General features: G+C 38.5%; 2 protein-coding genes across 8 annotated transcripts; one reads left to right on the top strand and one right to left on the bottom strand.

Moving 5' to 3' along the window:
- On the bottom strand, positions 1–23684 carry LOC100127872 (uncharacterized loc100127872). Of its 6 annotated transcripts, none has more exons than XM_031892486.1 (6): positions 23544–23684; positions 16808–16925; positions 7142–7237; positions 4415–4567; positions 3693–3887; positions 1–1715 (listed from the first exon to the last, which is right to left on the bottom strand). In XM_031892486.1, the coding sequence occupies exons 1-6, from the start codon at positions 23664–23666 to the stop codon at positions 1276–1278; spliced, it is 1125 nt and encodes a 374-aa protein (XP_031748346.1). In that variant the 5' UTR covers positions 23667–23684; the 3' UTR covers positions 1–1275.
- On the top strand, positions 23674–27790 carry c2orf69 (chromosome 2 open reading frame 69). Of its 2 annotated transcripts, none has more exons than XM_012970432.3 (2): positions 23674–23920; positions 24986–27790. In XM_012970432.3, exons 1-2 carry the CDS (start codon positions 23693–23695, stop codon positions 25799–25801), a joined length of 1044 nt encoding a protein of 347 aa, XP_012825886.1. In that variant the 5' UTR covers positions 23674–23692; the 3' UTR covers positions 25802–27790.

The following is a 27790-nucleotide window of genomic DNA, read 5'->3' as shown; positions in this document are numbered from 1 at the left end:
ATTAGTCGGCATGGACAATATTGTCTAGATTACCACCTTTGGACATTGCTTAAAAAATATTATACATAGAATAAACCTAAAACACACTATATACAGTGAGCTATATAAAAGTTCATATGTACATAAAACAGACATGTGAAAGTCACACAATCTCCTACGCCCCCATGAGTGCTGACCCAATTGAATAACTCAACCCAAAAAAAATAGTTAATAAGCCTCTCTTTGTTGCTGTAATCTTATAATCCAAAACTGGTTGGTATAATGGCTCATTAAAGGAGAAGGAAAGGTAAAAATCGCTGCAGGGTGCCAAATATTAGACACCCCCCGTGATCATAAAGCTTACCTTTTACCACAGGCTGGTGCTTCTGGTAGGAGAAAACTGCACCAGCCTGGGGTAGCTGCAAGGGAGAGATCCTTTTCGTTCTTTCGTCTTTGCACCGCTTCCACATGTGCAGAGTGAAAGGCCGAACTCTAACAAGAAGGTTGGCATTTTCACTCTATTGCGCATGTGCCGGCCCTAGGATTCTGAAGAATGACAATTGGCTGAAGAGGATCGCTCCCTCGAAACTACACTGAGCTGGTGTGGTTTTCTCCCTTTCCTTTAAGAAAATAGTTCCCTCAAAATTTTGTGGGTTTAAAAAGTGATTCCAGTTAATGTGGCCCTAAGTTAATAGCAGGTAAATTTTTAGTGGTACTTTGTTTCAATTTCTCTTTCCTTTATTTGCACTCACTAAAGCCTTTATGGTTTTCTTTAAATACAAGAGAGAAAAGCAATTTGGAAACCTTTCTGGAAAAGTCTTGGTAATTTATTATTTCTGGAAAAGGAGCCAGAACATTTTAATCTTACTTTCCCTAATCAAATGTTATGCTACAAGTGTATTAAATTACCCCCAACATTTTATAAGGCGATATCACTAACACATGACAACATAGGTAAGAATTCTATCTTTGTGTACTGGATACAAAAGGAACAGTCTCTTAACAAAGTGGAAGGTTAGTTTTAAAAAAAAATCTTCTGTTCTTCATATTTTATACAAAAACAAAACCTGCCAATACAATGGCAAGTTGCTGTGAAAAAACACCCCTTGACTTCAATATGTTTTGCATATTTTTGCTGTTTCGCTCATTTTTCTGTGGAACGGCAGAGGTCCGCTAATCACTAATTGTGGGCAAATGCCAAAGGTGAGACATGGTAACCAAATTTGCTTTGAACTTGGCACTTTAAAATTGTCTGCAAAATGACCTTCATTTTAAAAAGCTAGTACTTTTTTTATTTTACATAAAAATCCCTTTTCTTGTTTTCCAAAATTCTGCTATTCCATGAGATAAAGCATACTCTGTAGTGCTTTTACAAATTTGAGGTGAAAAGCCAACAAGTGCAGTCCCAGCTATCTCAATACCATGCTGTGTGGCCAGCTCCCTAATTCGAGCCTCTATATGCTGAGGAGACATGTATGAAAATGCCTTCCCACAAATGCTATAGGAAATATATTTCTTCACATGTGTTGTAAAGCTGGACTCTTGGGCATCACTGAAGCTCTCAACATTACAAGCTATTTCTACCAAACCATCATGTGGGAAGGCCATGGCTTGCACTCCTTTTAAACCCCCTTCTGTGCGGCTGCGAATTGCAGCTGCAATTGCTCTTCCGATTGCCAGATCCTGAGTGCAGAGAGTCACATTACAGTTCATCACATAAGGACTTGCACCAACACCTACAAGTACAGAAACGTGACTAGTTATACATTATTGCCACTTGATCATTTTTAAAAAAATAAACATTTACACTTACACTCAGAAAGTATGATCAAAGCTTGATTTCTATATAACAATTTTTTTTAACAATCTATAACATTACTAAACAGTTAGCCTGTCCATAATGTAAAATACCTGGGATGGAAAATACCTAGTGTAAGGAAATAATCTTTTCAATTGAAAATTTTACCATACCATACCAGAATGTTCCTTTACTGTATTTGTGTTTCAGAAGACAAATATGGAGTCAGCCTTAAGAGAGCTGATTATGCTAGAACATCAATGGCAAGGATGTTTGCGGTAGGCATTATTATTGAATCCATATACACAAGTAAGCAGTAGACAAAACACTGGAGAGGAACACTGCAAAAACAGGGGAGTGGGGTGAAGCGCACAAAGGGATATGCTGTTTTTATTGTTCCCTCATAACAAGTTCTCTCAGAATCAAAATCATTTATTCAGCATAAGTGAATAATAAAAAGAATAAGCAAGCTCTTATTTATGAAAAATGTATTGGCTCCACATAAGTCTGGTATTTTAGTAAAACAGGAAGGGTATTACTTATATAGGTGTGATTAGAATTCAAGAATCACAAGGCTTGTTTGATTGCCTCCAAAAGTCTTTGTATTGTGAGTACCTATGTAATTAATAATATAGCAATAATAATAAATCATTTAAAATGTACTTTTCTCCCATGTAAAGTGTATTACAACAGTGAAAGCAGCCATCTTCCTTTGCACCTATGATGCTAGACCACCAGAAAACACATTGATGTATTCAAGGTCATAAGGAGCCCTGGGACTTATTTCCCTTTTCTAAAAAATAAATTAGCACTTTATAAGAATTTCATTTTTTTTGGGTTTCATCCCAAAAGCTGTCTTTTTGGAATGATATTTGCCATCTGTAACAGAAATGCAAATTCCGCCCAAAGATACCACCATTCTTTCCAAATGAATTGCTGCACAGCATGAATAAAATTAGTTTGATAAATTACTGTACAATAGGAAAGATTTGACGTATTCCAGAACTTGTCACTAAGCTGGTAGAAAATGTGGCCAAAATCTCTATAAAGTTAACTTCGATTTATATGCAAAGCTTATACATTTGGGTTCTAAAATTACCTAAATTTCATATGATGCACATTTTTATTTCCCCATTTTAAGCCACACTGCTAATAAATTTACATTAACAGTTAAAAAAGTTACAATGGAAAATACAGTATACAGTATTTTGATTCTCTAATTTTTCTACTATTAAAAATGTATAGTTAAATATTTGGGCTACTGCTTACAGGGAACCTTTTCATCAGTATATGATAAATAAGTGCAAGTGCTTCCTCTTCTGACAAGGTAAAGCAACATTTTGTCCATGCACGTCAATATAGCATACCCACCAGTAAAATTACAGAACGATTCCTTGCTTTAGCAACCATTACATTTTCCCTAAAGCATGCTGCAAGTATGGAAATAAACTAGTTTAACCCAGCCAAATCACCGTTTAATCATAGTTTAATGTGGTTGCAAAGGGGCCATGCTCTTGACACAATTGTGGCAAAAATTTGCAAAAAGTCTGCCTGGCATTATTTGGAGTGTGAGTGATGCATGCTCCCTATTGTTTCAACCCAGCTGAACTGTGGTGCAAGGTGCTGAGAAAACTCTGGACCTACCGCCTGGAAGTGTGGAGGTGGTGGTAGCACCAAGGTTCCCCTATGTCAATAGGTGAACAGTTCTCATATTGGAACAGAGAGGCAGAATACTAGGAATGCATTTTGGCACAAGCACATTTATGAAAGTGATGTTACTGGCAAATGCACTTGTGGAGGTACATGAGCCCTAATATAGTATATATCACACAAAAAGCTATGGCTTAACTTTCTACTTCTGCTTTGTGCGAGGTTACAAGAGGCTAAACAAATCTTAATGTTTTGTCATGCTAACCTGTTATTCCGTATCTCCTTGATGGCTGTGCTCCAACATCAGCTTTTAGTTTGTTTAAATCAATACCTGTTTTGTTCTTAAACCAACCCAAATCTCTTCTTTTCTCAGCTAGGCTTTTCTGGTCTTGCAAATCAGCATACCCAAAAAGAAAGATACTGCATCCTGGAATGGAAGTGGCCATCCCTTCAGCAATGTCTGGAAACATTGTATGATAGACATATATATATATATATATTAGAAAAAAACGTCAGAACATTTAAGAGTTTGTGCAATATAACTACAAAAGATTCCCAAGTCTCAGTCAACTGGGAGTTACTATTTGATCAGCCACAATCAGCTTTGATGCAGTGCAATGCACAAGCACCCTCTTGGTTTTTGTCACTAAAGAAGTTTTAAGTACCTGCCAATTTCTGAAACAGACCTGTAGTATGTCTATAATAGTTTATTCTGTATGTAATTATTGACAAGAATGGCTAAAAGGCAAATTGTATCTAAGAAGGAATACAATAGTGACATCTAGTGGCTTCAAGACTAAAAAAGACAAATTCTATGGATAATTATACAACATAATCTTGATTTAATAGAACATACACACACCAATTTTAAAGTCACTGACCCCTTGAGATAGTTGAATTTTATATTAATGTCTTCTATTTTAGTATTTCTAATGCGTACTAATTTTATTCCTCTGTTTTATTAAAAAAAATAGTATGCAAACTCACCCCTGGCCACTTCTCCACATTTTTCCAATGTTACACCTGACAGTGGATAAATAGGAACAAGGTCTATAGCTCCAAGACAGGGATGTATTCCATCATGCTCAGCTAGGTCAATGGAAGCAAAGCCTTCAATGCATGCAGATAGCACTGACTTTCCTACATAACAAGGCATTGAAAATAATTGTTGAATATGTAGTGTATAATTCTGAAGATTGGAAAGGCAAGAAAAAGGGACACTGTATGTTTGAAATTGCATAGGGAGGAAAAGAAGCACATTATGATACCTTTGTGTGGTAGACAGACATGAAAATGTACTAGTTGTGCAAGATAAATGCAGACAGAGTTCTGAATGGTAGACTGGGTATCACTTCATAGTTAGCTGGAGGGATAAAGGGAGGTATAACTTAAAGATGGATTTAGTTATAAATATAACACAAAAGTGTGTGGATATTTTATAAAAGATTTTTGAATCTAGATACATTATTTAATGTAGGTGGTGCACACAAACCGATGATCATACAGTTTGTCTCTCTTGGAATGGTGCAGTGTAGTACAACAATAGCTGTACCTATACTCTCTGGCCAAGATGATCTGGCCCCTACCCTAATAATTGGCCTTCTTCAGTGAGAGAGAGCGCTGGGAAAGCATTTCTATAAGATTCCTGGCAGTCACAATGTGAATACATTCTTTCTATTAGTGCTGCCCTAACATTAATTGTAATTACATTTGGACAATAGTGTAAAGAACTCATGAACAAAAAAACATTTTCCAAGGCAAAGAAAAAGAAGTACAATTTATGTATTTATGTATGTATTCATAAATAAATAAGGTTTGACAATGCAGCATTATATATTTATATAATTCACTTATGTATCAGACCGACTAGCCAAGTCACTGACAAGAGTTAAACAAGAAAAGGAAATGAATTGTTAGTGTCTTCAAGAGTTAAACATTTTATGAGCATCTCATTTCTTGAGCAAATGAAGTAATTTAATTAACATCTTTTTTTAATTCCCTTGGGACCTGTTTTTTCACTTGCTCAGCTAAAATAATTGTAACAAATGTTCTTCTGAGCTCTTAAAGCAACAGCAAGCTTATTTATTAAGTGATAAGGCTCTTTATAGGCCATTAATTACATCCACTGACTAACTGCATAGCATTGCCTAGCAACCGAGGGTTTCTTCTTACTCTTCACTCTAAAATAACACAAATTTTAACACAGAATCACATCATTTGACAGCAGTTAATGCAGCCTTTATTTCCCTGTGCATTTAGGAAAATCTTATTGCCACTATATCATGCATCTCAATATTAAACGCTGTCCAAATTCTCCCAGATCATGGTACCCACAAATTCAAAGAGGTGGTTACAAGAATTGAAGATACTGTCATTCAAAAATGATTGCCATTCTGCCTGAAAACAATATGCAATATCGAGCAGAGTATACTTGGATAAGAATTTACTCAAAATGTATAAAAATATAAAATCACATTTTTGCTCTTGAATAGGGGAGATTATTTTCATGGTATATCAAGTCACAGGTCTTTAATCTGTAATTTTTAATGTCAGGAGACTCCTGTAACCCCAGGCTGTTACAGCAAACATGGCTTTTTTAGATAGTTCTTATATTATCAAATGTGGAGCTATGCTTCCCATTTACTCACTTGACTACCCTAAAATGTATAGTCTATGGCATCAACCTTGGAATTGTTGGTGCCGTAGAATTTATGTTTCGGTTACTCTTTGATCTATTGTGTGGTGCAGCAAGACCAGTGGGGCCCAGGGTCAAGAACATTATGGGATATTATGCCTTTTTAATTAAGCTGCAACTTATTGTTATTAATGAAAATTAAGGATTATACTTTGGCACTAATATTTTGTACACATTTACACTATAGTTCTTTCCTAGTGGCCTAAGGTTGTGCTGTGTTTTCTTTGCATCTGTCAGGTGGGTTCTGGCTGACCAGTTACCTCCAGAGGCAGGTTTGCGGGTGGGTGGCAGGCTGTATTTGCCACAAGTCTAGTCACTCCCCAACCTCTCTGTTCTGTCCTAACCCCCTAGTGACAATGTAGTGCTTCTTTATACAGTCACACTTGAGGCCCCTGAGGAACAGTGGGCCAGGTTTCAGCTTGAATCAAGGTTGAACCTGCAGACCGTCATATCACTACTCAGTAGGCCCTGTCTTAAACATCTGATTTCAGCCTTGTTGAGGCAAAGGAGTCAGAATCTTATGAAAGGGAATTCAGGAGAATATAATCTGGCCATTGCCACAAACCATAGTTATGAAGATTATATTGTATGGGATCTGTTTTCAGAATGATTGGGAGACCTGTCAAATCTTTACTGTGTGCCTTGTAAAGGTGATTTCAGCATTGTCCTATGGCATGATGGGGCCCATGCCACCCCAATCCCATTTCTGATTATCTTAAACCCATTCTAAGCTCTTTCTCAACCTCATCCCTTACATTTCATCACGGGACCCGATCTGATTAAGCCCCTTCCAGCCCTGGGTTATTGCATGGTCCATCTGTACTTGCGCCTGGTACTTTATAAATGCACCAGTAAGGCTGGCTTTTTAAACAGCAGCTACCAAGAGGGAAGAAATAATGTTATTGTAAATCCTGGGAACCATTTTGTGATTTCACATTGATTATCTTAAGGGGGATGGATAACATATAATGCTGCACATAACCATAAAATTAAACACACTGGCATGTTATGCTACATACCTATTTGTTCAGCAGTAGCTGCTATAGTGATAACGGATCGGTTGTAGTCATAATCTGAAAATATGTTCAGCACTGCTGTATTTGGATGCATTTTACCTGCAATTACAAAACAAATTCCATTTCCTGAGAGGTGGATAATACTGATAAAGTTTAATCTCGCGTGCAAATATTTAAAAAAAAAAAACTATTTTGTTAGTGAGTAAAAGTTCCCAAAGTCAGTAGGTATGTATACTAATATAGCACTATTTAAGTAAGCACAATGGTATATTCCAAACAACACATAGACAGGAACAATACAATGAAAAGACCATAAATAACTGCTAAAATCTATACAATTACATTAAAGATTATATGCCAAATGTTTAGACATGGGGGAGCTTATTATCTAATTGTGTGGTTAAATACTAGGGATGCACCAAACCCACTTTTTTGGGTTCGGCCAAACCCCCAAACCCACCCTGATGGATTTGGCCGAATACCGAACTGAATCCCAATTAGCATATGCTAATTAGGATTGGGAAGAGTTAAAAAAAAATCTCCCCTAAAATGTAACTCTTCCAAATGCTAATTAGCATATGCTAATTTGGATTCGGTTCGCCCAGGACTGTGGATTCGGCGAACCCTGCCAAAAAAGGCAGAATCCTGGCCGAATACCGAACTGAATCCTGGATTCGGTGCATCCCTATTTAATACAGTTATAAATATGAGGGTAATAAGTGATGGCATTCCAAAGGTTGATGTATTGGCTCATAATTGCCAAGATCAAATCAAGAAAATGTGGACAGGACTGTAAGGATTGTAAAGAGGGACTTCAGGATGTAACGGGGTAGCAAAGGAGTCTATGTTGGTGAGAAGATCCCTGTGCTGGTGGTCCTACAGCAGTGTTCCCCAACCAGTGGCTCATGAGCAACATGTTGCTTCCCAACCCTTTGGATGTTGCTCCCAGTGGCCTCAGAGCAGGTGCTTATTTTTGAATTTTTGGTAAAGAGGCAAGTTTTGTTTGCATAAAAACCAAGTATAATGCCAAACAGAGCCTTCTGTAGGCTGCCAGTCCCCATAGGGGCTATTAAGTAGCCAATTATAGCTCTTATTGGCACCCCAGGAACCTTTTTCATGCTTGTGTTGCTCCCCAACACTTTTTTCATTTGAATGTGGCTCACGTGTATAAAAGGTTGGGGATCCCTGTCCTACAGGAAGGACTAGATAGGTACGTTGAATTAGGTACCGTGAAGTAAACCTCAACAGCTGGAGCAGTGACCAGGCAGGCAAAATTTTGAAGAAATCTTAAAATATAAAATGTATCTCTCTGTTTCTGATTTTGAAGCTTTTAAATCAAGTAACTTAAGGGACAATTGATAGAGGAACAGTAATCACAGGTATGCAGAATGTAGGCAATACACTGGAGCAAATTTGGTCCAATGACTTTCAAGTTCAGGAAATCTGTAATTTCCCTGGACACGTGAGTATCACCAGCTATTGCGTTTTTCTGTGAAAAAGCTACAGGTATGGGATCCCTTACTGGAAACCCGTTAACCAGATAGCTCCGAATTACAGAAAGCCTGTCTCCCACTGACTCCATTTTAATCAAATAATTCAGAATTCTAAAACTGATTTCCTTTTTCTCTGCAGAAATAAAACAGTACAGGTATAGGACCCATTATCCAGAATGCTCGGGACCAAGGGTATTCCGGATAAGGGGTCTTTCCGTAATTTGGATCTCAATACCTTAAGTCTACTAAAAAATCAATAAAAGATTAATTAAACCCAATAGGATTGTTTTGCATCCAATAAGGATTAATTATATCTTAGTTGGAATCAATTACAAGGTACTGTTTTATTTCTACATAGAAAAAGGAAATCAGTTTTAAAATTCTTAATTATTTGATTAAAATGGAGTCTATGGGAGACGGTCATTCCGTAATTCGGAGCTTTCTGGATAACGGGTCCGATACCTGTACCTTGTAATTGATCCCAACTAAGATATAACTAATCCTTATTGGATGCAAAAAAAATCCTATTGGGTTTAATTAATGTTTTATTGTTTTTTTAGTAGACTTAAGGTATGGAGATCTAAATTATGGAAAGACCCCTTATCTAGAATACCCTCGGTCCCGAGCATTCTGGATAATGGGTCCTATACCTGTACCAATGTCAGCAATTATAATCATAGGGGGCCTAACAGGCTGACATGCCTAAACCTATCCTTGTCCTTAAAGCATGACCTTCTATCTGCTAGACATTTCTGTGTGTGGATGTTGCAACAGAGTTAGAATCTGCCTACTATCATACATATAGTGGGGCCTCAGTTTGCATGAGTAATGATGTAAGTTAAGGGGCATGTTATTTTTTTCTGCAATATGCTTTTAGAGATACACATTTTCTTGAATTTCCATACAGATCATGTAAAAGCTAAAAAAAAAAATTGCATGCATAAGCTGTCAATGTGATTCTCTGCAGAAGTAAATTGTATTGTCTGTCTAATGGAGTATAATAGCTATAATTTTACTTAAACTGCAGCCTCTAATAAGGCAAAAAAGCGTAAGGCCTAAAGTATCCTACCGGCACATGGCTGGCACACGGCTGCTAGACTGCTAAATTCAATCGCTTAATCACTAGGCTAATAACTTAATCCTACAGAGTTAGTGAGGAGCCAGGAAATAAAAGCCTGCGCATGGCTGATTTTAGTACATGGGAGGCTCACTAAGGAAACAAAACACTACAATAAATTCTTTTTTGTATGTTGATGTGCAGGTTTCCTGTTGCAAACCAGACACACTACTTGAATAGAAACAGTTTAAGGGGGTGCGTTTACTAAGCAGTATACATGTGTGACATGCAAACTCACGTGTGCACCAGGGCCAGCCTTAATGGTATTGGATCTGGGTTGAGCTGCATTGGGTGCAGAGGATTGCACTGAACTGACCATTCTCCATCTAAATGGTGAGGGACACACTGTGTTTCCCGTGGAACTATTTAGGGTCGTATTTTCTACATAGGCACCTGAGGGAAAGTGCCTAGGTTGGCAGCTTTAGTGTGGCAGCCCCAGTAAAATAATAAAGTTTTTTTTTTTTTTTTTTTTTTTAAAAAGACATTTTGCCAAGTCTGTCAGCAAACTTTTGCAGCTAAATTATAATCGGCACTGAGTGGGATAGGGCGTAACCCTCTCTTCCACGATCACCACATGTAAATACTGCCCTGGAACTATTTACTCTAAGGCAGACCCTAATAGGATTTTTTTCCTGTTAGTATGGGTTTAATAACATTGAGTAGAAGAAAACACATCATACCATAAAATACTTACTTTAACATTCCTACTGTAAACAAAGACACAGGTCAAGTGTGTGGGTCTATTTCCATTTGAGAAAGCACATGTGGTATATACTGGTTTTGTCAGTACATAGAGGAAAAATCTAGAGTAAAAATCCAGGGGAAATGACATACCCAGAAAATGAGGGAAAATAAAAATAATGTTGGCAGTCAGTGTGAACCCACACTCCATTCCTTAGCTGAGGGATAGGGCACAGTAATGCAGGGTATTAATGTTTTGATGTCTCTGCAAAAATTAGAGCAGACCGGAATATTTGCATACCTATATGGCCCAGAGAATGAAACCAAATTAAGTAACACACAACTCCATCACCTATAATTTGCTTCTGTTGGGGTAGATATTACAAAATAAATGTTCACATCATCTTGATACAGGACCATCACCCAATTCTTGACCATTTCAAGAGTTTTGGATTTAAGTCTACTTTTCAGCAGAAATTTGTCTTCCAGGACATAGTGGGCTTCAAGCACACCAGCAATGAAGCTAGAAGGTTTAGGGCATGGCTTGTAAAATGGGCATATTGTGCCAAAGCATACAGAATGACTTAGCTTTGACTAGGACTGGAATGGAATTCAAAAAAGGCCCAGGAATTTTTAAGTACACAGAGGCCCAAACAACCCCCTCAGGGCCTGGTTTTGACCCTATAACTTGAAAAGTAGAGGCACGTTCCTGTGGATTTTAATAGGATTTTAGTATACTTTTAAGAATTTCAAGAAGCAAAGAAATGTAACCAGTGAAGGGGTTGGTTTCATTACTGTTGGTCTCTTACAACAGGTCATGGAATATTATATATTTGTTTCTTGTAACAATATTTTTACAACAATTATTATTTACTGAGAATTTAAACATTACATGTTTGATAAAGTTAATTAAAAGTTTGATAAAAATGGTTTTAAATTTTCCTAAACTTATTCACATATGCCAACAGCTTCTCGGTCCCCCTGCTTTTATTATTAGCAGAAAAGTATGTCTGATAAAGGTCTAGGATAGGACGATTCATAAAAAACAAAACTGCTTATTATAGACAAAATTTTATGCAGTCAAATAATAAATGGTATTGTAGCTAATTAAACAGACCATAAATATGATACAGGTATAGGATCTATTATCCTGAAAACCTTTTATTCAAAAAGCCTCAAATTATGGGAAGGCCATCTCCCATAGATTCTATTGTAATCAAATGATTCAAATTTTTAACCCCTTGGCTCTCAACTGAAACATAGTCCCGAATCCCCTACATTACTACCCTCACAGCAAAAATTACAGACCCTAAACACATAGCAGCCCATTTCACTAAATATTACTCTCATCTAACGAAACTCAATTACATCTTAATCTAACGAATGACCCATTAGAGTCTAAACATACCATAGATAAGATACAGATTTATTTACAACAATGCAACTACCAAAACCCAACCCTCCACAAACTGAAACCTTAAATAGCTAAATTACTCACAAAGAAATCCAGCAAGTCACCAGGCCTTGATGGATTTACAAATAGTTATTAAAAACACTGTAAATAAATTTTTCTGCCATACCTATATATATAAACTAATAAACAGTATTAAAAATAAAGAAACTATCAATCCAGAATTCCTACAAGCAAACATTGTGACAATTCCAAAACCAGGCAAACCACTCTACTCAGCTCCCTCGGCCACAGTTAATGCATCTGGGACCCCGTCCAATGCCTTCTCAAAACGGATCTCAAACGGAACATGCCAGGGCTGCCCATTATCTCCTCTCATATTCACTTTGATGGTTGAGCCCCTAGCTCACTAAATCAAATCAGGTACAGACATTAGGCGAATTCCAAACAAAACAGGTGTTTGCCTACTATCAGTCTATTTGCTGATGATATCCCATTAGCGCTCACAAACCCCATAATAACATTACCAAATCTCCTTTGAGCATTGTCACACTTTCAAACAATTTCACAGTATAAAATTTATACAACAAAAACTCAAGCATTAAGCACAGCAAAAATTAAAAATGTTCATCCACTCTAGGTGTTAAATTTTCTTAAGACCTAGAACAAATTTACCACTTGAATAACCAACCACTGATAAAGACAATAACACAAGATTGCAACAAATGGCATAAGAAAACATTATCATGGTTTGGGTGCATTGTATCAATTAAAATGTCTGTTTTGCCACATATTATATACTTATTCAAACCTTGAAAATCCATCTACCGCATCAATACTTTCATGCACTCCAAAGGACTATAAACAACTTAATATGGTATAATAAACCAGCACGGCTAAAATTTCAACTAGCACAACAGCCAAGGCCACAAGGTGGCCTGGGAATACCCAACATTAAATCCTATTATATAGCCTGCCTCCTATGCATAGCCCCAAAGGTTTCAGAAAGTGGGAAGACCATGAAATGAGCTACACACACACCTCAGACTCAACTCATATTTTTGGTTACCTAAACCAACCTTCCATTTCCAACTTATTTCCCACTACTAAATTAATATTACATAATTGGCATAGAGTGATATCAAGGCACGAACTAGGAACTTTTCCATCCCCATTGTTACCACTATCAGCATTGAATCAACTGATGCCAAACTTAAATATATCACATTGGGCAAATCAAAGACTTCAATCCTTAGAGGACTTATACTCTCTGCATACTCTAAAATATTTTGAGACACTCTTAGAAAACCACCAGATTATACCATATAACAGATTATTATACATATATACAGGTGGTTCACTGGTTCAAATCAACCTACCGAGACCATAAGACAGCACCCACCTCACTCTTATGGAACACCTTTGCAAAAAAGCCTGGAACAGAAGAGGTCTTATATCAAACCATTACAAACTACTATTGCCTGACCAAGCAGACAAAAAACATGCAAAATTGAGAACATAAATTACAGCAAACATTTACCACTGAACAATGGCAAGAAGCCCTCAATACTTCTAAAGGAGCCACCAGATGCATTAATCATATAGAAACCCATACCAAACTCCTTTACTGATGGCAACTCATGTCACAACATATAGCAAAAATAAATCAACAATATGCAACTTTATTTTGGAGAGGATGTGGAGGCCAAGGATCTTTAATACATATGTGGTGGCACTGTCCCACAGTAACCCTTTACTGCCAATAAATATTTCATACGGTTCAACATTCCAAGACCTTCCCGTCCAACCGGAAATTGCATTACTACAAATCTACCCATATACCAAGTCTACTCAAAAGCTACTATTTCGCATATTCAATACAGCTACAACATTGATAGCCAAAGCTGGAAATTGTCTATGCAACCATCTATCCAGCAGTACATCACACAAATAGAAAATAGAGGAATTATGGAAGGCGTAGCAGCTGAAAAGGATAATACATTAGATCAGTACCATAAAATATGGGACACTTCATCAATATAAGGACCTAATGAACCCAACATAACCAAGAGCAATGTAAGGGTGTTATAAAAACAAACTGCCACTATCTCCATCTTCCTAGGGGGTTTTTTGTTTTGTTTTGTACAACTCACTTCTCTCTATATTTCCTTTTTTATACTTTTGTATAAAACATAGATATATAATATTGAATATTATACCAAAGCAATCTGAAAAATTCAGTTATTGATGTACTAATCCAAATCAACTTCTTTGCTTTTTGTGATTATCTAAGTTAAAAAAAAAAATCAAATTTATAAAAATGATGTAATTCCTTTTTCACTGTAATAATAAAATAGTACATTATACTTGAGCTCAACTAAGATAATCCTTATTGGTGGCAAAACAATTCTACTGGATTTATTTAATGTTTGAATATTTTTTTTGTAGCAGATTTAAGGCATGGAGATTAAAATTACAGAAAGATCCCTTATCTGGAAAACCTCAAGTTGAAAGCATTCTGAATAATAGGTCCAATACTTATAATTCTAATTTTGGGCTTAAGCAGAAACAGGGAATAGCTTTAATTAATAGATTTGGTTATGAGAATATTTAGGACATTGGTAGGTGCAAAACACAAATCCAGATGTCTTAAATTGCACAACTGATATTGTTGTTAATAATAAAACATGGTTAAGCGAACAGTGAATTCTTACTAAACAAAAAATCCCAAAGTGTATTGCCACCTCCCCCTACCATACACACAAACACAAATATGCGGATTATAAGCTGCATATTAGTGAATGAGAATTTGTACCATTAAAAAATTGGTAAAAAATAAAAATTAAAAGCCTGAGGCGTTTTCTAGCAAATATTCTTTATAGTGTTTCTTTATGTGCTAAATGAGAGTATCTAATTTGTGAGTGATGAGACAATGATTCTGTCAATCTGGCTCACATAAAAACTTATGGGCAATACAAAAGTTCAAGACAATAGCTCTTTCAGAGCACTATCTGAGGAAGGAAATCATTATTTCCTAGTCAGTATGGTTTAAGAAGAAAGGGGGAGAAATAATGGGTGAGAGACAAAGAGACAAATATATATTTGTATAAACTATGTTTCAATCTCATGGAGTATAACAAGCATGCAACAAAAATATAATGCAGACAAACATTGTTGGGGCTAGAATGACAATAAGCACTGATATGCTGATACTTTCTGTGGTTTTGGAAATATCTGCAAAAGACCTAAGAAAATAATTTGTGGAGTCTAAGAGGCATGTTAACATTCCGTTTTGGTTTCTCAATCCAAACCAGTATTATAATCCAGATTTCATGACAAACTGACATAAGAATTTGCCAGTACATTAAGTACATTTTTAATACTTCTACATAGTATGGGTAGCAATTAGCATATGCACTAAAAGGAAGAGCATCAATAAACTAAAAAGATGATATTTTTGCCAGAAAACTGGATCCAAAAAAGGATACACACATTTTTCTGTTTGCTCTGGGCTCTATATTTTATCTCATTTCTCATCTATACCTTTTTGTACTGCAGGATGCTACGGTGTTTATTATTTAGTGATGGAACATGAATGACAAGAAACCATGGATACTCTGTGGGAACAGATAGTTACAATAGGGAAAAGAGTGGAGAAGATAATCTATGTCACTAAAACAGACCAAGTTTAAAGTTAAGTAAAGGCATATTTATTTGAGATCCAGCATGGAAACTATTTAGTTGTAAAAAGAAATAGAACAGCACAGTTAAATGTGCTTTCTACACTAAATTAAATGTTTCCCACAAATCCTAATTCAGTAAGTAGATTTCCTAAGCCCTAGAGAACCAGCATTACTACCTAGCAAATATACTAGGTGTTGGCAGCAAGAAGCAACATATACTTTAAAGCAGGGCTGTACAACTCATCTTTCTCTATGTTTTTTACGGATGGAACTGCTATTACAGGCAGACTGCAAAGCCCTGATAGTGGGCAAACACACAAGGGAACTGCTGCACAAGAGATTCAAACAGGGGTTGTTTAAGACCTCTAATGCAGTGTACAAAGAATACAATGTTGTCTACATTTAGGAGCATTGTATTATGAGTGGTGGGAGGCATGTAAGAAACATACAGTGGATATGACAGTAGGACTCAAACACAAATCAACATGTTTTCTACAAAACATTCCCTAAAATTCCAGCTTAATATCTCACACATGGTATGTTGTGTCTACTGCAACTTGTGTGCGATGCACCAAAACAGAAGCAAGATAGGATCCATTTTGGTAATTTGTGCACAAGTTGGGTGCACACCTTTCCTCAAAATTTGAGAATGTAGGATTGTATTACAACGTTAAAATGTGAGGAGAAGAGGAATTGAAGGGTTTGAAATTTTTGAGAAGGATTTTGTAAGTCATTACTGCTTAATGGGTAGCCACGACACAGATTTCAACTGCGGAAAGACCTGCAGAGTATAAGACAGACTGAAGCAGGCTTAAGGGTTTTGAAAGGCCAGTGAAAGTACTCAACCAACAATAGAATAAGAGCAAGAACTAGAATGAGGCAAGAAAAAAATGGATTTTGGATGTTGCATTGAAAAAAGTCAAAGGTTTGACTGTGATATCAAATTTTACAAGGTTAATGAGCATACCATCAGTAATAATTCTAAAGACGGGAGTAGGGCCAGGTTTAGGTGTGACTTTAAATAAAAAGAAGCATTTACTATAAAAATAAAATACAAAACATCAAGCAGGCACAAAATAAATAAAATAAACTTAGGATGAGCAGAAAATGCTTTTTCTATGTCTCAATACACTACAGTGACATCTAGTGGTGTCATTTGAGTATTACTGAATACTGGTTGAACATTTTACAATGAGGGAGTATGTAGCATTTTTAGTATCTAATAAAAATAATTATTCCTCCTACAAACTTTCTTTAGTTTGAACTTTAATCAAAGAGACTTACCATTTTTGTCATACAATGCAGCTCTTGCAATTTTCTCTACAACGTATTTTTTCCTGGCCTCTGACACGTTTAAAAGACATGCTGCTAAACGCTGTCCCAACTTGCTCGATGACATTGCAGTTTGCTAAACATAAAGTATATTATTTTATTTATTTATTATCAGTAGAGAATGTATCAAAGTAGAAGGAAAGCCTAAATCAATGGGGGGGGGGGGGGTGCCAGATTGCCAGTCCAGGCCTGGTTTTGTCCTGCTGAAAGTACTTTGTACTTTGCAACACAGAGTATTAAGTACTCGAAGTATTCAATTAAACTTGCCAGTGGGGATCTTACCCCATTAATTTTGACCACTTATGCATTAACATTTTGGTGGGGCTTAAACCTGATGAATGGAGGGTTTATTCCTCTATAACACTGATATACTGGTGGTCACAATAAAGGGGATCAGCTTCCTGCCTTCATGTTATGTAGCGTGTTGCGTGTTTGTGGCTTCTTTAATATTTTGTGTTAAAGTGTATGATGCATGTCTTCCTTCTAGGGAGGTCTGCACGACCATTGCAGGAGTGTGTGGAGTGAAAGTTGTGCGGTTGTGTATATTTATTGGGCTTTCCCAGCATTTTGCACCATCAATTTTTACTTATAGTGAAAACTAAGTGCTTGCTGCAGATGGTCTAATGCTGTAATTTGACTAAAGGTTACAAGTGATGTTATATAAGCGTCATTATTGTCTTACATCTGTTTAATGTTTATTCATGAATTAGAAGTGGCATTTAATGAAAACTATACCATCAGAAGGAATACTTGAAAAGTTTATATCATATTAAGCTGCCTATTAAAGAACCTTACCAAACTGGAAAATATTTTTTATTCTTCCTATTATGTCCCACTACCTGCCCTACACAATAAACAGGGGGGCAGAGCAGAATGGAGCTCACTCCTCAGTCCCTGGCTCAACTTGTACTATGAACTATCTTCCGTAACCCTGTATTTCCTCAGTTGCTAAAAAGCCATCCAACCCCTTCTTGAAGCTATTTAACTTATCAGCCAGTACAAATAATTTAGGGAGAGAATTCCACAACTTCACAGCTCTCACAGTAAAAAAACCCCTTTTCGAATATTTACATGGAGCCTCCTTTCTTCTAATCAGAATGGGTGCCCTCGTGTCTCCTGGAAGGACCTACTGGCAAATAAAGCATTAGAAAGACTGTTATATGATTCCCTTATATATTTATACATAGTTATCATATCACCCCTTAAGTACCTCTTCTCCAGCGTGAACAACCCCAATTTGGCTAGTCTTTCCCTATTACGAAGACTTTCCATACCTTTTACCAGCTTAGTTTCCCTTCTCTGGACCCTCTTTAACTCAATAATGTCCCGTTTGAGTACTGGAGACCAAAACTGCACAGCATATTCTAGATGGGGCCTTACCAGCACTCTGTAAAGTGGAAGAATAACCTCCTCCTCCTCCTGCCTTTGTGGTACCCATAAACTTGTATGGCCATCTTTATACTGTTCTGTTCAGGCTACCTGCCTAAACAATCAAACTGCAGGAAGTGAAGCTGTGGCTCCTTTATGCTTAGTTTTGGCTAATGGAAGTAATTTTCCATCAATACAGATAATCCTTAATCCACCAGAATTATCTGTTGAAACAGCCCCTAAAAAGCCATATGTCCATAGGCGGATTTTCCATAAGGCTAGGGTAGGCTAAGCCTCCCCAAACATGCTTGGCACATTAAAAAAAAAAAAAAAAAAACACCTTACTCCGTTTCTGCACTGTCCTGGAAATGAGTTCCTCAAGCCCGTTTTGCTGTGCTCCGATTGGATTTTTCTTTTTCTGGATTCTCCAATCAGAGCACAGCTTCCTTGACAGACAGTAAAATTGACCAATCAGAGCACAGATGCACACAGGGATCGGGAAACAGTGCAGAAATGAAGACTGAAAAGAAGAATCTGCAGCTGTAACTTTACCTAAGAACCAACTCTCAACTTTTGCTGCAGATTTCATCCCACAGGCACTATACACAGGCACTATACACAGGTACTATACCCAGGCACTATACCCAGGCACTATACCCAGGCACTATACCCAGGCACTATACCCAGGCACTATACCCAGGCACTATACCCAGGCACTATACCCAGGTACTGACCTGACATCTATAATAATTTATAATCTATCCCCTACCCTAACACATGGAGGGTAACTCTTTCCCTCTGAAAAAGCTCATTGTGTGTTTATATATTTGTTGTTGTTTTTTGCACTTACTATTTTTTTTTTTATTTTTGTCATTGTTTTGTTCATTTATAGTAAGTTACAGTGGGGCCAATGCTGTGTATCAGTGCCAGTGTTATAGTGCCAGGGCCTGAATATCTGCCATCAGTACCCACTGCTTCTCACTGTATATAATGTGCTGGGTTTGTAAATACGGACTGCGTCTCACTGTATATAATGGGGAGTCAGTACCCACTGCCTTTCTTGCTATAAAACTAACATTAACACATCTAAAGGGGTGGTTCACTTTTAAGTTAACCTTTAGTATGTTATAAAATGGCCTATTCCTAGCAACTTTGCAATTGGTCTTCCTAATTAATTTTTTTGAATAATTTGCCTCTGTTCTGCCTCTTTCCAGATTTCAAATGGGGGCCAAAAATATTGCTCTGTGAGGCTACAATTTTATTATTATTATAATTTTGTATTACTTATTTTTCCAAGTAGGCCCCTTAACTATTCATATTCCCATCTCTTGTTTAAACCACTACCTGGTTGCTAGGGTAAATAAGACCCTAGCAACCAGATAGCTGCTGAAATACCAAATGGAGAGCTGCTGAACAAAAAGCTAAATAACTGAAAAACCATTAAAAATAAAAGTGAATTCGAATGCGAACTACCCCTTTAAGCTAACTGATCACAAACACAAATGTTTGCAGATCCCCTAACAGAAGTGCACGTATGAATATTTTATGAAGCATTTTAGGGTAAAAAAAAAAAAAAGCACCCCCACCCGCACTTTTGTACAGTATCCCTGGGAGTCAGTGGGAACGGCAAGAGGTAGTTGGGAGGTTAATTACACCAGCAACGAATCCACTAAGTGTCACATTAGCTGTAGGTCAGTCTGTGTATGGGCCATTTTTAGCCTCCCCAAAGTCACCCTCCGCCTATGCATATGTCCCCTGATGGTCAGGAAGTATAGACAAAATAACCAAATAAATCTAGTCATGTATGGCCAGCTTTATCCCAATTCAGTTATGTCCACCTTGTGATCTGAATTATATCTTTATGTGTGGCCCCTATGCTAGTGAATCCAACAAGGTGCCTTTGCCTACAATATCTTATACTATATCTTATAGATGGTTTGCAAATTTTATAAACATGTGTATAAAGTAAATACATTCATAAATGCCTTGATAATTGCTTGATAGTTCTCTGTTCTGGACATATTACAGGTCCTTTTCAAAAAATTAGCATATTGTGATAAAGTTCATTATTTTCTGCAATGTACTGATAAACATTAGACTTTCATATATTTTAGATTCATTACACACAACTGAAGTAGTTCAAGCCTTTTCTTGTTTTAATATTGATGATTGTGGCATACAGCTCATGAAAACCCAAAATTCCTATCTCAAAAAATTAGCATATCATGAAAAGGTTCTCTAAACGAGCTATTAACCTAATCATCTGAATCAACAAATTAACTCTAAAAACCTGCAAAAGATTCCTGAGGCTTTTAAAAACTCCCAGCCTGGTTCATTACTCAAAACCGCAATCATGGGTAAGACTGCCGACCTGACTGCTGTCCAGAAGGCCATCATTGACACCCTCAAGCAAGAGGGTAAGACACAGAAAGAAATTTCTGAACAAATAGGCTGTTCCCAGAGTGCTGTATCAAGGCACCTCAGTGGGAAGTCTGTGGGAAGGAAAAAGTGTGGCAGAAAACGCGGCACAACGAGAAGAGGTGACTGGGCCCTGAGGAAGATTGTGGAGAAGGACCGATTCCTGACCTTGGGGGACCTGCGGAAGCAGTGGACTGAGTCTGGAGTAGAAACATCCAGAGCCACCGTGTACAGGCGCGTGCAGGAAATGGGCTACAGGTGCTGCATTCCCCAGGTCAAGCCACTTTTGAACCAGAAACAGCGGCAGAAGCGCCTGACCTGGGCTACAGAGAAGCAGCACTGGACTGTTGCTCAGTGGTCCAAAGTATGTCATTCGGAAATCAAGGTGCCAGAGTCTGGAGGAAGACTGGGGAGAGGGAAATGCCAAAATGCCTGAAGTCCAGTGTCAAGTACCCACAGTCAGTGATGGTCTGGGGTGCCATGTCAGCTGCTGGTGTTGGTCCACTGTGTTTTATCAAGGGCAGGGTCAATGCAGCTAGCTATCAGGAGATTGTGGAGCACTTCATGCTTCCATCTGCTGAAAAGCTTTATGGAGATGAAGATTTCATTTTTCAGCACAACCTGGCACCTGCTCACAGTGCCAAAACCACTGGTAAATGGTTTACTGACCATGGTATTACTGTGCTCAATTGGCCTGCCAACTCTCCTGACCTGAACCCCATAGAGAATCTGTGGGATATTGTGAAGAGAAAGTTGAGAGACACAAGACCCAACACTCTGGATGAGCTTAAGGCCGCTATTGAAGCATCCTGGGCCTCCATAACACCTGAGCAGTGCCACAGGCTGATTGCCTCCATGCCACGCCACATTGAAGCAGTCATTTCTGCAAAAGGATTCCCGACCAAGTATTGAGTGCATAACTGAACATAATTATTTGAAGGTTGACTTTTTTTGTATTAAAAACACTTTTCTTTTATTGGTCGGATGAAATATGCTAATTTTTTGAGATAGGAATTTTGGGTTTTCATGAGCTGTATGCCACAATCATCAATATTAAAACAAGAAAAGGCTTGAACTACTTCAGTTGTGTGTAATGAATCTAAAATATATGAAAGTCTAATGTTTATCAGTACATTACAGAAAATAATGAACTTTATCACAATATGCTAATTTTTTGAAAAGGACCTGTATATATACATTGTGTCTAATCAGACGTAAGTTATGTAATGTGTTGCAATTACCATTGATATATAATGACAGTCAAGTCAAGTGAATCCTTGAGCTAAGGTAACTACCACAGAAATGATTAGGGGGTACTTGTTTTGTCACCCATCTGCTGATCTGGAATTTGCTTTTCCAATAAAACTCCTTGAACTGCCCTGTTCGTCCTTACACTTAAAGGACATTATGGAATTAAGAAAGCTCACAAGAGGGCAGATTGTTTAGTTCTAATTCAGGGATTTTTAACCCACGGGTTCCCATGTTGGCCCAGCCTATCTGTAGATTATGGCAAATTCCAGAGGTGCTACAGTAGGATGCCATATTTGGGTTGGACTGGGCCAGGGGGGCGCCGGTAACAAACTCAGTGGGACCCGCAGGCCCATACCTAATCCCCACCAGAACTTGCTTGTCCGCGAATAGCTCTTCCCTGACACGCCAACACTATGCATAATGTGTGTGCACACAGGGGAGGGGGTTAGGCAGCCAGTGGGGGCTGTGGCGGGGCCCCTTGGGGGGTGTGGGGACCCGGAAGGCCCTACACCCCCAGTCCAACCCTGGCCATATTTATCGGGTTGGGGTGGGGCTGTTTGGGCCTCTGTATACTTGAAATGCCAAGGCCTATTTTAAATCTCAATCTGGACCTGTTCTCCATGATATAACAAGGATTACATCTAATTGTAAACCAACTTCGGGGTTACAAAGCTGATTTTGCCAGTTAACTCAAATCCCCCAAAGCACAAAGCTGAATAAACATTGTTCAACATAGATACAGGGAATGAAGTATCACAGTTAAGACAGACTGGCTGAGGCACTGACTCCAGGTATAAGATTACTTTGTACAAATATATAATGGGTTCATATAATACAGTGATCCCCAACCAGTCAGCGCCGGATTTCAAATCCGAGCGCCCGGAGGCCACCCCACTCAGCCGCCCCCTGCGCATGCGTGTTTGCAACTTACCCCCCCCCCCCCAGCACACGCATGCGCATTTATGCGGGCGCCGATATGAACACATACGGAGCAGCGGGGAGAGGTCCCCGCTGCTCTGTATGGGAGCAGAACTTCGGTGCGGTGGGCGGCATGCCGCCCCTAAATGTTTGCCGCCCTAGGCCCGGGCCTTTGTGGCCTAGCCACAAATCCAGGCCTGCAACCAGTAACTTGGGGGCAACATGTTGCTCACCAACCCCTTGGATGTTGCTCTCAGCGCCTCCAAACCAGGCAAGTTTTGGTTGAATAAAAACAAGATTTCCTACCAAATAAAGCCCCCTGTAAGCTGATAGTGTGCATAGAGGCTGCCTAATAGCCAATCTTAGCCCATATTTGGCTCCTCCATGAACTTTTATGGTGCCTGTGTTGTTGCCCAAGTGGTTCATGAGTAGGGAAGGTTGGGGACCCCTGATTTAGTAAGATCCGAAGCAGCATATTCACTAATCGATCTCTAGAGGGCAGGACGGCAATCCTATGAGAAAAAGAGATGAGTTTCTGCGCCTCCAGATATTAATGTTATCTTCTCAGTTACTAGCTGTAGCCAGGGGGTAAGTACATGCGTTTCAGGAGATATTTATTACCCTACATGCCTGCCATCCTAGCATCACAGGAATCAGCCCCCGTTCTTTTTCCCGGTGGCAGAACGGGCTCACTTGACACCCCAGCACTGTCACTGCCTACACCTTACTCGCCTCTGTTTCCGGTCTCCTGTCTCTTTCCCAAACGCCAGAGCGAATTGCTTCTCCCCTCCACTTTCCAGCTAACCACGTGGTGCGGTGACGTCACGAACGAGACTGGGAATCCCATTGCAGGCATAGGAACTGGGCGCTAGGTTTGGCCCAATGCACCAAGTGCCTGTGCGCTCAGCCCACAAGCTGCTGCTTCACACAGTGGCAGGGGTCATTAGCATGTGTGCGGGGGTCTCCTCTGTGAGCAGCTCGCCAGCAGTCTACAGGTTGCCCGCCGTGCCCGGTTGCGAGGCTACGAAGTGCAATGACGTTGTGTTGCGCCCAGCTCGGGAGAGTAGCCAAAAGCCCCAGCATGTGGTTTATTTCCCAGGGGATGTGCAGGTGAGCTGGAGCCTGAGGCATGGAGCGCAAGCTGCGAGTAGAAAACACATTTAGCTGGGGACAGGAAGTTGTAGGAGTTGAGGTTAGCTATGCAGAGGGATGCTCCCATCTGTAGTTCAACAGCTGGAAGAGTGCTGACCGAATAGGTGATTCTGGGAACTGTAGTTTAGCAACAGATTCCCAGGTCTTCCAGAAGCTTAAACACCTTAACTACCAGGGTTGTGCATGGGTGCCAGAAAGTAATAAAGGACCCCAGGATAAAGTTGTCACACACCATCTTTGCTGTATTGCCCAGTCTGTGTTGAAAAGTGTGACATATTAGAATGTTTAGCATATGGGTGTTATGTATTAACAACAAATGGAGAAATAGCAGTCACTAATTTGGCCTGGCAGTTTGACTGATTTTGACCATACTGCCCAACCATCTGGTCTGGTATGGAAAGCCATTTGGACCAATAATCCTGTGATCCTGGTGCATTATTGCTCCTGACTAAAAACTCGTCATAGGTTGCCATAAAATCAGTGAAGAAGAGCGACTGAGCCACTTCCATCTGTTCTCATACTTTTGTGTCTCAAAAATAGTACCAGCCACCCAAACTATACACAGGTGGCCATAAACCTATAATGCTCACTGTCTTTCCTTACTAGGGGCAGTCCCTCATGTTGTCTCTGTTGTTGAAAATTCCCCTAGTTTTCAAAACTGACCAATTGCAAGAATGCCAATTATATCAGAAGATGTTGCTTCTTAGTGTCTACTTATAGCAGTGGAATTTATGTAACGATGAGCCATACCAACAATGCAACTTTTTTTGTGTAGTTCCTATGTTATAAATGCCTAGCAACAGTGTCCTGAGAATAATACTTTGAAATAGTTGGCAACAGTGGTGATACTGCAGAATTTTGTTGACACTTCTAGATAAAATATCTCTACCCATGTGTGGTAGACATGGATAGATATGGATCTTTGTCAATAAAACTGCGCTTTTTTCCCTTTCTTTTACCCCCCACTAAAGGCATAGATAATGAAGCATAACCTAACTGACTGTTGATGCCTTTTGCTTGCAGAATTATCGTGATGTGATGGCTAGCCACCCAGAAAATTTCCGATGGAAACAGTGGAGCCTAGAAGATGTTGCCGACATGCTTTCTCAGCGCTTTCCCTACAGTTACATCTGGATCATTAAATCATCTCGCATGCACTTACACAAATTCAGCTGCTACGATAACTTTGTGGAGAGCAACATGTTTGGGGCTCCGAAGCACAGCACTGAGCTGGGAGCATTTAAGCATCTTCAGTCACTGCTGACCAATGCTTTCAGTGCAGCCCAGAGTCTTCTAGTATCACAGAATAACAAATACAGTGTGGACAGAGATTATGATCTGTCTAAAATGGATATTTGTCCCACATACACTACAAATGGTTGTCCTGAAAAAGACAATATAATCCATTCTACAATTTATCTAGGTATGCCTTCCTTAAAGGATTCATTGTCTATTACAGTGATTGGATTCAGCAAAGGTTGCGTTGTATTAAATCAACTACTTTATGAACTGCAAGAAGCCATCAAAGACAAGGATATTCAGTCTTTCCTTGCGAACATCAAGGCCATGTACTGGCTTGATGGGGGGCATTCTGGTGGCTGTGACACATGGATTACAAATCCTGAAATCTTAAAAGCCTTTGCTCTGACAGGGATTGCAGTGCACACACATGTCACACCATACCAAGTTAGAGACATTATGCGTTCATGGATTGGGGAGGAGCACAGGAAGTTTGTACAGCTCTTGAAGAAATATAATGTAAAGGTTGAAAACCAGCTGCATTTTTCATATGAAATGCCTTCCCTAGATAATCATTTTCAAGTTCATGAAGTATTCTGAATTTATTACATACAAATATATCTTGACATGCTAGTGGCACTAGTAGGTCACATCTCATGAGATCAAACTAAAGGACAAAAAAACATTTTCTATGCAAATTTCATTTTCTCCAACAAAAGCCTCATCCATGTATGATCATAAAGCTAGGCTGACCCTAAATACAGCATTAGCGGTTTCTTCCTTAAAGTTTATTTGTTGCATTGGTATATCTAGTTATTGGTATACTTTATTAATACACTATGCATCAACTGTGTCTGCAAGATTGGATTTTGTAGTGATTACTATTTACTTTCTGTCCTGTGTTTAATGTAGGTTTTGGGAACATGCTAGTGTTCAGTTTGTGGACCTTTGCCTGTGTACTCTGTTTTCTATGCTAATTGTATTTGTTTCTGGCATTATTTGTGTAGTCACACAATTCTGGTTGTGTTTTGGTATTTATAACAAAAATCTTTTTTTTTTTTAACTCTTGATCATTCCAAAGTGTACATCTTTATAAAACTCAGCTATAACTTTTCATACAATATATAGATTTGGGCACAACTGCAATACAATTTAAACAAAAATTAGTAAGGCCTTGCAACTGGTTGGGTTACATTTGCAATCATAATGCACTATCTTCAAAAGAAAAACATTTGTATTTATGGTTGACACCAGTTTATAATTTCTACTGGATGGGAAAATGGGTTATCTAAATAAACACTAATGTGCCCCAGGCCCTGCCCCAAAAGTAACAGAACACTCTTTAAAGAGGCAGGTAGTACTGTATTCTTGAATTCTGTGAATATTGCACACTGTCTTACTGGCTTCTGTAAAAAGTCTTCTTTTAAGGCAGGCAATGTTGGGGCAGGCTGGGAGTGGGAGTAAAACAGGTGGATAACAAAAAATGCCAGGTAATGCACTTGGCTAAAAAGGGTCTGGGGAGAATACTGTTTTAGTAAGCCAGATCACCAAAATGTTATCACTTTTGTGCTTTTATTTGATGCTTGTTTTTATTCCTTTTAAAGCAGCTGTTCTGCTTCATGGTTTAATTCATAGCTATCTTTAATTTAACAAATTGACAACACTGGTCTGAGATCTCACTAGCACTAACAGTGAATGACAAAGCAAAAGAAACAAATCGGCAGTTAAAAGTAATTTTATGAAAACTATAATGTATTTAGTAATAGATAACTACCCAGAGCTAATAAGATATCCATTAAAATGTAGTAGAAATAATTTAAACTGGCACACTTGGGGTTAACATGGTAATGTCTATGATATTTGGCTGAATCAGTCTACTCAGCTCCAAGTCAAAAGAAGCTGCTTTATACTGCATCTTTTCTTTGACTCGGCCAGGACATTAGAATACTGCAAGGATTGTTCAGCAGTCGGGTCCCGTGCCATTTTGTGCCAGTCTCTGATACCATTCATATGTAATGAATTAATATTTCATTCTAAAATACCAAGAACTTTTCCCCAAAACTGTGCCTAAGTGTATGGTACTTATGAGGCCTAATTAAAGCTCTAAAAGTCTGTCATGTCTCTAAAGATTATTTGTCCTGTTTGTGAGAAGCTTTACCAGCAGGGTTGGAAAGCTTGTATGATTTTTAGATACTCTCTGTGATTTTACTTTGTTGACTGTGCTTCATCTGTTATAAGAAGCACAGTTGCGAGTGTTTCACTTTTGCTTCCCTGCTCAGTTCCATCTCTCATATCACAATAAACAGAGATTTTGCTGTTCCATTGGCTGTTGCCACAGAAAGCTATACTGTTTCTAATATATATAAAAAAAACAGCACTGCAATTGTTATATGGATGGGTACATGTCCTCTTTAAGGCAGAAATCTGCAGCTGTTGCAGTAGTAGGTGATCTAACATACTTCCACTTTGGGAGCTATATTTCAGTAAAAAAAAAAAAACTGCAGGTTGTAGATACTGAGAATAAAATTACATATTAATATTTACAATTTGGATACTGTAACAGTCTGAATAAAGATCATAAAATCAGGA

Source organism: Xenopus tropicalis, chromosome 9 (genome assembly GCF_000004195.4).
Source record: "Xenopus tropicalis strain Nigerian chromosome 9, UCB_Xtro_10.0, whole genome shotgun sequence".
NCBI lineage: Eukaryota > Metazoa > Chordata > Amphibia > Anura > Pipidae > Xenopus > Xenopus tropicalis.
The sequence above is the reverse complement of the archived record's forward strand: the minus strand, read 5'-3'. Positions and strand labels throughout refer to the sequence as shown.

Bases quoted from the DNA above. Each gene is read 5' to 3' on its own strand.
- LOC100127872 (XM_031892486.1), bottom strand. From the start codon at position 23,666: ATGCCTGCAATGGGATTCCCAGTCTCGTTCGTGACGTCACCGCACCAC. The intron at 4,568-7,141 runs GTATGTAGCATA...CTTGTTATGTAG, and splicing joins AGCTACTGCTGAACAAATAG to GAAAGTCAGTGCTATCTGCA. The intron at 3,888-4,414 runs GTGAGTTTGCAT...CAATGTTTCCAG, and splicing joins ATGTGGAGAAGTGGCCAGGG to ACATTGCTGAAGGGATGGCC.
- c2orf69 (XM_012970432.3), top strand. From the start codon at position 23,693: ATGCACCAAGTGCCTGTGCGCTCAGCCCACAAGCTGCTGCTTCACACA. The intron at 23,921-24,985 runs GTGAGCTGGAGC...TTTTGCTTGCAG, and splicing joins ATTTCCCAGGGGATGTGCAG to AATTATCGTGATGTGATGGC.